Source organism: Nerophis ophidion, linkage group LG26, assembly GCF_033978795.1.
Source record: "Nerophis ophidion isolate RoL-2023_Sa linkage group LG26, RoL_Noph_v1.0, whole genome shotgun sequence".
NCBI classification, from domain to species: domain Eukaryota; kingdom Metazoa; phylum Chordata; class Actinopteri; order Syngnathiformes; family Syngnathidae; genus Nerophis; species Nerophis ophidion.
In genome coordinates this window covers 11,350,636-11,362,601 of record NC_084636.1, presented here as the reverse complement: position 1 = coordinate 11,362,601, position 11,966 = coordinate 11,350,636, and the positions used below count along the sequence as shown (strand labels likewise).

General features: G+C 39.8%; 1 protein-coding gene across 1 annotated transcript in view; it reads left to right on the top strand.

The window, feature by feature from the left end:
- The window catches only part of LOC133543635 (vacuolar protein sorting-associated protein 4B-like), a 34,637-nt gene that overhangs the window by 21,442 nt on the left and 1,229 nt on the right, over positions 1-11,966 (top strand). The window contains exons 4-8 of the mRNA XM_061888319.1: positions 6,755-6,874; positions 6,957-7,113; positions 7,184-7,332; positions 9,004-9,085; positions 9,161-9,380. Coding sequence (XP_061744303.1) covers positions 6,755-6,874; positions 6,957-7,113; positions 7,184-7,332; positions 9,004-9,085; positions 9,161-9,380 — 728 coding nt within the window. The remainder of the gene's footprint in view (positions 1-6,754; positions 6,875-6,956; positions 7,114-7,183; positions 7,333-9,003; positions 9,086-9,160; positions 9,381-11,966) is intronic.

The following is an 11,966-nucleotide window of genomic DNA, read 5'->3' as shown; positions in this document are numbered from 1 at the left end:
GGTGGTTCGGGCATCTGGTCAGGATGCCACCCGAACGCCTCCCTAGGGAGGTGTTTAGGGCACGTCCAACCGGTAGGAGGCCACGGGGAAGACCCAGGACACGTTGGGAAGACTATGTCTCCCGGCTGGCCTGGGAACGCCTCGGGATCCCCCGGGAAGAGCTAGACGAAATGGCTGGGGAGAGGGAAGTCTCGGTTTCCCTGCTTAGGCTGTTGCCCCCGCGACCCGACCTCGGATAAGCGGAAGAAAATGGATGGATGGATGGACCAATTTCAAAAAAAATCCCACTTTACCCGAAATTCCCAAATTTGGGGGAAATTCCTATTGAAATCAAAAGGACTTTCTTCAAAGTTCCACAATTCCCACATTTTTCATCTGATTCCAACTGTTCCAACTTCAAAATATTCAGCCTGTTCAGAAATAGTGTGCTCGACTTGAACAATGCTAAAAAAATTCCAGGATTTCAGTTCATCTTCAGCATTGGAGCATTCACACAGAGTTCCCTCAGGAATTGCCTCATCTAGTTTTAAATGTTTAATAAAAAAGGAATATAACTACAAAAAAGATACAACAATTGTATTTATTTTTTCCTTTCCCTTCTTTCCTTTTTTCCACTCCCTTTCCTGAGGGGAGGAAAAAAAAATGTCTATAAGTTAGGATTCAATTTATGTCATTAAAGGCTTCCAGGTTAGTTCCCATTCGTTCATATTTGTAGAGTTTATACATCTTATTTTTTCGAGTCATCACGTTCACAAGTTCATTTAACCAGTTCCTGAAGTTCGATGCAGATGGGGTTCTCCGCTCTTTGAGATGGAGCATTTTGGCCAAAAGCGTCCCGAGAAGCAACAAAGCTATAATATATTGAGGAAGTTTTTATGTTTGCACTTTGCTTTATTGTGTGAACGCTCCAAAAATTCATACACATGGTGTTCCACACCAGAATTCATCCATTTTTACTTATTATTATTATTATTATTATTATTCTTTTCCATCTCCAGATTTTGGCGCACTCTACCCTCCACATTGTTCACCCGATTCAAACCGTTCCATCTTCAAACTGTTCAGCCTGTTCGGGAATCGTGGGCTTTCCCTTGTCAAATTTAAAAAAAAAAGACATGCACCTGGGGATATGTTAATTGGCAACACTAAATTGGCCGTAGTGTGTGAATGTGAGTGTGAATGTTGTCTATCTGTGTTGGCCCTGCGATGAGGTGGCGACTTGTCCAGGGTGTACCCTGCCTTCCGCCCGATTGTAGCTGAGATTGGCGCCAGCGCCCCCCGCGACCACGAAAGGGAATAAGCGGTAGAAAATGGATGGATGGAAAATCCCAGATTGCCCAGAATTCCAGGTTTTCCGGGACATTTTTTCCATTCAAAATGAATTGGCCATTTTTCAAACTTCCATCATTTCCACATTTTTCAACCTATTCAAACCATTCTTTCTTCAACACATTCCACTATTCTGAAAATTCAAACTTCCCCTTTTCCAAGTTTTTAAAAAAAGTCCAGGATTTTCCAGAATTCCTGCTTTTCCAAAGCCCTATGTCCACCCTTTTTTCTGGCGACTACTCCTACCACATTTTTTAACGCATTTCAACCGTTCCACCATCAAAACATTCCTCTTGATTAGGACCAAAAACAAAGTTGGTTTTTGAATTGGAAAAATTCCTTCCAGGAAGGTTTTGTTCCAGGATTTCCATAATACCATTTCTCATTTCAAAATGTTACTTACTACTTCAACATTTCTCCACAGATTTTGAAAATTTTCAACACTAACCATTTCAACTCATTCAGACCATTTAAGTTTTTCATCATTTTCAAAAAAAGTCCCGCTTTTCCCGAAATTCCCAAATATTTTGGAATTGTTAGAATGTTAATGTTTTATGCTAGCATTTTTACCTAGTTTTGTATTGATTTACCTAATAAACATGTATTTTGTTACTTCACTCATTCTTAGAAATGTTAGCTCTTCATTTATTTACATGCTAATGTTAGCAAGCTAAAAAAAAATTCAAGCATTTTAGCTAATATTGTACATTGTAAACCTAATACTCATGGATTTCGTTACTTGGTGCCATGTTACAAGTAGGCTCGCTGTTAATCTGTTAGCATGCTGAGCTTTTATGCCAACATTTTAGCTAATGTGATACATTTACAACTAAAATATATAGCTTATGTCAGTGGTTCTCAAATGGGGGTACGCCTACCCCTGGAGGTACTTGAAGGTATGCCATGGGGTACGTGAGATTTTTTTTTAAATATTCTAAAAATAGCAACAATTCAAAAATCCTTTATAAATATATTTATTGAATAATACTTCTACAAAATAATCAATGTAAGTTCAAAAACTGTGAAAAGGAATGTAACAATGAAATACTCAGTGTTGACAGCTTGATTTTTTGTGGACATGTTCCATAAATATTGATGTTAAAGATGATTACTTCTATGTGTAGTAATCTTTATTTATAATTGAATCACTTGTTTATTTTTTAACAAGTTTTTAATTATTTTTATATATTTTTTTCCACATAGTTTAAGAAAGACCACTAAAAATGAGCAATATTTTGCACTGTTATACAATTTGATGAATCAGAAACTGATGACATAGTGCTGTATTTTATTTCTTTATCTCGTTTTTTCAACCAAAAATGCTTTGCTCTGATTAGGGGGTACTTGAATTAAAAAAATGTTCAAAAGGGGTACATCACTGAAAAAAGGTTGAGAACCACTGGCTTATGTTACTTTGTAACTTCTTGGAGTATGTTAAATCTCCTAACTATACCAAGATTCGTAGTACATTTTAGTACAGCTTCTGCTTTTCACCTCTCAAACCATTTTAACATTCTATTACAACTTTCAAACAATTTATACATTTCACTAGTATTTCAGTTTAGCGCCAGCTTTTCAACATTCAAACAGTTTTAACATTCAAACCATTTCAGGATTTAAACAATTTTGACATTCAAACCATTTAAATAATTGTGACATTCAAACCATTCCAAAATTTAAACAATTTCAACATTCAAACCATTTCTACATTCATCCTACATTCCATTAGCATTTCAGTTCAGCGTCAGCTCTTCAACATTCAAACCATTCCAACATTCATACTACATTCTGACAGCATTTTAGTTCAGTTCAACTTCAGCATTGGAACATTCACACGCAATTCCTTCATGTATTGCCTCTTCTAGTTGTGTGAATGCTTCAAAGCATTCACACATGCTGTTATACACCAAAATTCATCTATTTATTATTATTATTATTATTATTATTACTCCCCAGATTTTGGTGCACTCTACCTTCCACATTTTTCACCCGATTCAAAACGTTCCGAACTTCCAACTGTTCTGCCTATTCAGGAATCGCGGGCTTTCTCTTAACAAATTCTCAAAATTCCCAGATTTCCCAGAATTCCAGGTTTTTCGGGACATTTTTCTCATTCAAAATGAATTGGCCATTTTTCAAACTTCTACCATTTCCACACCTTCAACACATTCCACCATTCTGGAAATTCGAACTTTGTCTTTTCCAACTGGAAAATAATTCCAGGATTTTCCAGAATTCCTGCTTTTCCAAAGCCCTATTTCGACCCTTTTTTCTGGAGACTACTCCTTCCACATTTTTCAACGCATTTCAACTGTTCCACCGTCAAAACATTCCTCTTAATCAGAACTGGAAAAATTCCTGGTTTTCTCTGAATTTCCAGGAATTCCGTAGTACCATTTTCTCATTTCAACATGTTGATACTTCAACATTTCTCCACCGATTTAAAAAAAATCAACACAGACCTTTTCAACTCATTCAGACCATTTTGTATTTTTTTTTTTTTTTTTAAAAAAATATGATGCAATCTCCGCTCATGTCAACTGCCGAACTGTAACTTTTTAAAAGGGTTGGCTGAACAGCTATTAAGGTACGATGCAATCAGCGCCCCGTTTTCCACTTGTTACAGATAATTCTTTATAGTTTTACATTTAATCAGGTGGTGTTTTCTGCCGAGGCATTCACTGATCTCTTCAACATTTTCTCAAACCAACTAGTCTGAATGATCAAATATGTCATGAAATTTCAAAGTCCAAGGCTTTTGTTTTAAATAGAACTTTGTTAGTCTTCTTTACTGTCAGAGACTGTTTTGGATAGCCGATCAAAATCACCAGTCAATGGCAAATCCGGTATGCAATGTCACCTTTTAGCAGAACTTTGTTTTAAACTGTTGCGTTAGTATGTTTATTATCTGGGAGACTGATTCAGACATTTAGCTTTTCCACACACCATCCTGACTCCCGGTTTCAACATTTGGTTCTTCTTAAAAGTGTATTAAATTACTTTGTACTTTCTGCTACCATTGGCCTTCCCAATGTAAAGCGAGTGGAGACAATTTTGAGATAGCACTATAGCAATATTAGACAAGTGCTGCTTTGACTGTTTGTCTTGTTAAACTTGCACGTGAACTTCTTTATGAATAGTTTTGCAGCAGACTACGCCAAATTCACATAACAGGACATAGGAATAAGCGGTAGAAAATGGATGGATGGATTGGCCAATGTATGAGTCAGGTCATATAACTTGGTTTCTTGCGCAACAACTATAAGATATAATGCAATCGCCGCTCATGTTAATTACCAAACCGTATCTTGAAATGGTAGCCTGAACAGTTAAGTGAAGTTAAAAGTACTAATGATTGTCAAACATACACTAGGTGTGGTGACATTTGCCTTCTGCATTTGACCCATCCCCTTGATCACCACCTGGGAGGTGAGGGGAGCAGTGGGCAGCCACTGATGCCGCGCCCGGGAATCATTTTTGGTGATACAACCCATAATTCCAACCCTTCCCGCTGAGTGCCAAGCAGGGAGGTAATGGGTCCCATTTTTATAGTCTTTGGTATGACTCGGCCGAGGTTTGAACTCACAACCTACCGATCTCAGGGCGGACACTCCAACCACTAGGCCACTGAGTAGTTATAACTAGCTATAAGGTATGATGCAATCAATCAGTGTGTATTTACGTATATAGCCCTAAATCACAAGTGTCTCAAGGCACCCATTTAAGTCATGTCCTACTAATTTTTTGTAATTTGATTTATGTAACCAAATTGTTGCTGTAGCTTGTTGAATTCAGATTCAGTCAGTAGTCTTAACTTTCATTTTTCAATGTCTGTAGTTATACCCGTGGTGTTCCTCAAGGTTCTATTTCAGGTCCTCTCTTTGTCATCATTTGCGCTATTCGACTGGCCAGTTCCAAAAACTTCTGAGGCTCACATTTTTGTTGCAGATTCTTAAAACCCCTTGTGTTTTGTCATAGAGATGATGTTTGACTTGATTTTTTGTGAAAGGTCCTGAGAAAAAATTAGAGCACAATCAAATGTCCACTGTAGAGGACGCTGGTTCTATAATATAGAAAATAGAGAGAGGATACTAGGTGGCCATAGATAAATTCTGGAGAACAACCAGTCTGGATGACGTGCTAGCTGACTCGAGTGGTGACCCGGGTGGACCGCTGTTCGACGCACAGCTATGGGCGGACCTGGCTGGGCCCAGAAGTCAAGGTTTCTTCTTTTCCCCAGCTGGGGTATTTTGAGTTTCTCTTTCCCGGGATATGGGTTTCGATCAGGGAAGTCATTGTGAATTTGTAAAGCCCTCTGATATACTTGTGATTAAGGTCTAAATGAGAGGATTACTCAGAGAGTATGAAGTATCGGACTGTCTGATTGTGGTGGTCCGCTCCCTGTATGATCAGTGTCAGAGCTTGGTCCGCATTGCCGACAGTAAGTCGGACCCGTTTCCAGTAGGGGTTGGACTCCACCAAGGCTGCCCTTTGTCACTATTTCTGTTTATAACTTTTCCGGACCGAATTTCTAGGCGCAGTCAGGGAGTTGAGGGGATCCGGTTTGGTGGCTGTAGGATTAGGTCTCTGCTTTTTGCAGATGATGTGGTTCTGATGGCTACATTGGCCAGTATCTTCAGCTCTCAGTGGATCGGTTCGCCCGGAAAAGAATGGAGTGCCATCTCCGGGTCTGGGAGGAGACCTTGCCCCATGTGGAGTAATTCAAGGACCTCGGAGTCTTGTTCACGAGTGAGGGAAGAGTGGATCGTGAGATTGACAGGCGGATCGGTGCAGCATCTTCAGTAATGCGGACGGTGTATCGAACGTTGTGGTGAAGAAGGAGCTGAGCCGGAAGGCAAAGCTCTCAATTTACCAGTCGATCAACGTTCCCATCCTCACCTATGGTCATGAGCTTTGGGTCATGACCGAAAGGACAAGATCACGGGTACAAGCGGCCGAAATGAGTTTCCTCTGTCGGGTGGCGGGGCTCTTCCTTAGAGATAGGGTGAGAAGCTCTGCCATCCGGGAGGAACTCAAAGTAAAGCCGGTGCACCTCCACATCAAGAGGAGCCAGATGAAGTGGTTCGGGCATCTGGTCAGGATGCCACCCGAACGCCTCCCTAGGGAGGTGTTTAGGGCACGGGGAAGACCCAGGACATGTTGGGAAGACTATGTCTCCCGGCTGGCCTGGGAGCACCTCGGGATCCCCCGGCAGGAGCTGGACGAAGTGGCTAGAGAGAGGGAAGTCTGGGATTCCCTGCTTAGGCTGCTGCCCCGCGACCCGACCTCGGATAAGCCGACAAAGATGGATGTATAGACTAATTGAACATAGGAATAAGCCTTGAGGAAATGTGGCACCCGAAACAATTGATGTGAATTTCCCTGGTCTACGTGTTCCACTGAGTGGAGTTGTCATGTTTTACAGATACCATAGTGAGGGAGAAGCCAAACGTTAAGTGGAGCGACGTCGCCGGCCTTGAATGTGCAAAACAGGCACTTAAGGAGGCGGTCATCTTCCCCGCCAAGTTCCCTAATCTCTTCACTGGTAAATTTTTAATCCAACCGAGGAGGTTTCTGTCGTTTGAAGACCTACGGAACGTATTTACCAATGCTGCGTGTTTGTGCAGGAACGAGAACTCCTTGGCGCGGAATTCTGCTGTTTGGCCCTCCAGGTACAGGAAAGACCCACCTGGCCAAGGCGGTGGCCACAGAAGCCGGCAACGCCACCTTCTTCTCTGTCTCCTCCTCAGACCTCGTGTCCAAGTGGCTCGGAGAAAGTGCAAGGTGAGGGCTTCCTTCTTTGAGGACACGACGGACATGGATAGACGGGTTTTGTTCCCCTGCCTCCTCGCAGGTTGATAAAGAGCCTGTTTTCTATGGCCAAAGATTGCAAACCCTCCGTCATTTTCATCGACGATATCGACTCGATGTGTGGATGCAGGGACGTGGACGACTCGGATTCCGGGCGCAGGGTCAAGACGGAGTTCCTCGTCCAGATGCAGGGTGAGTACGACGAGACAGTTTAGTATGACTCGCATTTTCACCTTACAAAGTAGGTACCAGCAGGTTTCAAGCGGTCTGAGTCTGTACTGCTTTGTTTTATGCAGGCCCTCAGTCTCCTCTTGAATAAAATGTGCTAGTGGCTCATTGCAAGTGTATTGAACCTGTATGATTTAATTGAATAACAATTACAGTCAAATGATAGGCCATTAACTTTCCTTTAGAGTTGATCAAGGAAATTGGGTATTTCCGCTGCCCTCAGTCTCCTCTCGAATAAAATGTGCTAGTATCTCGTTGCAAATGTATTTAAAATGTTAGATTTAAATGAATAACAATTGCGGTCAAAAAATGGGCCATTCACTTTCCTTCAGAGTTGATCAAGCAAATTGAGTATTTCCGCTGCCCTGAGTCTCCTCACGAATAAAATGGGTTAGTGGCTCATTGCAAATGTATTGAACCTGTACAATTTAAATGAATAACAAATACAGTCAAATAATTGACCATTAACTTCCCTTTAGAGTTGATCAAGGGAAATTGGGTATTTTCGCTGCCCTCAGTCTCCTCTCGAATAAAGTGTGCTAGTGTCTTGTTGCAAATGTATTTAAAATGTTAGATTTAAATGAATAACAATTGCAGTCAAAAAATTGGTCATTAACTTTCCTTTAGAGTTGATCAAGGAAATTAGGTATTTTCGCTGCCCTCAGCCTCCTATTGGACAAAATGTTTTGACTGTTTTCAACGTGTCGAAAACATTTAAAATGATAAATCACACAAAACATAAAAATATATTAATAAATTGTTAGTCTTGGCCTTACAATGAGGTGGCGACTTGTCAAAGTTGTATCCTGCCTTCCGCCCGAGTGCAGCTGGGATAGGCTCCAGCACCCACAACCCCGATGGATGGAGGATTTATGGTGGATCAAGGACATGCATTTTTCTTGCTGCTCTTGGTCTCCTCTCGAATAAACAGCCTGTTACTGTAGTATGTCTGTTAAAAAATATATTAAAAAATTATAAACTAATTGTTCATTTTCTCACAATAAATCTAGTATGTTTTTGGTGCCCTTAGTCTCCTCTTAACAAAAAGTTATATTTTGGTTTCATCTGACCACATGACATTCTCCCAATCCTCTGCTGTATCATCCATGTGTCCATTTTGGTATAAACTCAACTCGTCGTGTTTGGAGGAAGAAGAATACTGAGTTGCATCCCAAGAACACCACACCTACTGTGAAGCATGGGGGTAGAAACATCATGCTTTGGGGCTGTTTTTCTGCTAAGGGGACAGGACGATTGATCCATGTTAAGGACAGAATGAATGGGGCCATGTACCGTGAGATTTTGAGACAAAACCTCCTCCCATCAATGAGAGCTCTAAATGGTTGACCAAATTGTCATTTTCCACCATAATTTACAAATAAATTATTTAAAATTCCTACAATGTGAATTCCTGGATTTTTTTTTCACATTCTGTCTCTCACAGTTGAAGTGTACCTATGATGAAAATTACAGAGCTCTGTCATCATTTTAAGTGGGAGAACTGACAATACTTTTTTGCCCCACAGTATGTAGCCCTATAATTGATGGAGATTGATTTAATTGTTTTCCTTCTTTTCTGTGTCCTTTTGGATTAAAAGTGTTGTTAGTTAGCGTGCAAACATTTACTCCTTACAGGAGTTGGGAAAGAAAACAATGGAATCGTGGTCCTGGGAGCAACAAACACTCCATGGACATTGGACTCGGCCATCAGGAGAAGGTCGGTAACCATACCATTTTTATTTTTATTTTTTTCATGGAGCTGTCTTAACATTTATGATGTGCGTGCGTGCAGGTTTGAGAAGCGCATCTACATTGCTCTGCCGGACCATTCGGCCCGCCTCTCCATGTTTAAGATTCAAATGAACACCATTCCCAACGAGCTGACCGAGGAGGACTTTGAATATTTGGGGGAACATACGGAGGGCTACTCGGGGTGCGACATCACCACCGTCGTTAGGGAGGCCACCATGCAGCCTCTGAAGAATGTTCAGGCTGCCACGCACTTCAAAAAGGTGAAGGCGACTCTTTTACTATTTCTTTATTGCTTATTTTGCTCAGGATCTCAAAGAAGCACACCTTGGATTACCAAGTGAGCGTAGTTCCTCCATAACAGGCTTTTTCCTGTGTCCTTGCTCTCCAATAGGGGACGGGGCCAGGAAGAGCGCCCCACAGTGTTGTTTCCCTATATACAGTAGACCCATGCCTATTCGCCATTCAGGATATATTTTGTTTCTTTCTTTAAATTGTGAATAATTCTATTTTTCATGGTCATTTAAAAAAGTGGTTGCATGGCACTACATGCAGGGGGAATTTGAGGGCACAGTACTATAACGTATTCCTTTCTTTAAATTTTGTCTATCATTTACGATGCTCATGTAAGACAAGCACACGTTTTTCTTTTTTATGCATTTTAACTCGTAAATGAACGCTAGGAAAAGGCAGCTAACAATAAGGCCAAAGGGAGTTGTTTTATTCCGCCTCTATCAACATTTTATATACACACTGTAAGTATATATGTAATGAAGTAACCGGCACGTTCATAATATGTAATATTTATATATTTGACTCATTTTAAAGCATAGTGCTGCGTATAAAATCACAGATGCATCACAATGTTTGCCATTTCTTTCAACGCTACGACTAAACATGGAAGACTTCCTGAGCGGAACAATTTATGATCCAGAACTTTACATTTTTGAGCCTGAATATAAGGAGGATGAGCTGCAAGTTTTAGAAGCTGGGTGATAAGCAGAACCAGCAAGTGAATAATGTGATTAATTATGTTCATTTAAAAAGAAAGTGTTTCGTTAATACTCACTCAGTAGCGCCCCCTTTAAAGTGTTTAAAAATTACAGCCTGCCAAAATGTTCACTAATTTGTGAGGATTTGATAGCAAAATGGTTGAAGAGGTTTATTTAGCCTACTGAAGGTTTTACTACTTACGTATAAAATACTACACGGTCTAGCTCCATCCTATCTTGCCGATTGTATTGTACCATATGTCCCGGCAAGAAATCTGCGTTCAAAAGACTCCGGCTTATTAGTGATTCCTAGACAGCAAGTTCATTTTTGGGAATTTTTGCGTAAGGCCCGGGGCCCTTACGACATTTTTGAGAATTTTTTTTTTCCAAAAATATGCATTTTCTGCCCTTTTTGGGTTTTGTCGGCACTTTTGATCACATTTATTTAATATTTACATCCATACATACATTTTCTACCGCTTGTCCCTTTTACAAAGCATTAAAAAAACATTATCATGGCGCTACATGCAGAGGGAAACAGAGGGGACCAATACTATAAAGTATTCTTTTCTTAAAGGGGAACTGCACTTTTTTAATGCTTATCTTTTTAAAATCCTTATGTAAGACAAACACACACGTTTTCATTTTTTATGCATTCTAACTCGTAAATAAATGCTATCAAAAGTCAGATAGCAATAGCAATTTATTCCGCCTCAAAAGCACTCCATCAAAATTTTATATACACACTGTAAGTATATCTGTAATGAAGTAACAGGCACATTCATAATATGTCATATTTATGTATTTTACTCATTCTCAAGCATACAGCTGTGTAATTTCACAGATGCATAACAAATGTTTGCCATTTCTTTCAACGCTACGACTAATCATGGAAGACTTCCTGAGAGGAACAATTTATGATCCAGAACTTTACATTTTTGAGCCTGAATATAAGGAGGATGAGCTGCATGTTTTAGAAGCTGGGTGATAAGCAGAACCAGCAAGTGAATAATTTGATTTATTATGGTCATTTAAAAAGAAAGTGGTTCGATGGCGCTACATGCAGGGGGAAAAAGGGGGCACAATACTATAAAGTATTCCTTTCTTAAAGAGGAACTGCACTTCTTAAATTTTGTCTATCATTTACGATCATTATGTTGGACAAGCACACACGTTTTTCTTTTTTTATGCATTCTAACTCGTAAATAAATGCTAGCAAAAGTCAGCTAGCAATAGCAATTTATTCTGCCTCGAAAGCACTCTATCAAAATTGTATATACACACTGTAAGTATATATGTAATGAAGTAACAGGCACATTCATAATACTGTGTGTAATGTTAACGTATTTTACTCATTTTAAAGCGTACTGGTGCGTATCATTTCACGGATGCATCACAATGTTTGCTATTTCAACACTTCTACTAACCATGGCAGACTTCATGAGAGGAACAATTTATGATCTATAACTTTACATTTTTGAGCCTGAGCATAATTCCCAGAACGTTGATGACCTTAAATGTGTTAAACGGCCAATTTATCGCTGAAATAAAAAAGATATTGGGCAGATGTATATAAAATTGTGTGAATATTTTGGGTTTTCCCTAATATACTTTTATTTTATTTATTTTTTACAAAAAGGCTACAAAACATGAGTATTTAAAATAAAATAACATTTTTTTTATCAGTAGGCCTGAACTTTTGAGAATATTTTAAGCTACCAAGAAAAAAAAAAGAATAATATAAAGGGGTGATATAGCTCGTTTGGTAGAGTGGCCGTGCCAGCAACTTGAGGGTTCCAGGTTCGATCCCCGCTTCCGCCATCCCAGTCACTGCCGTTGTGTCCTTGGGCAAGACAC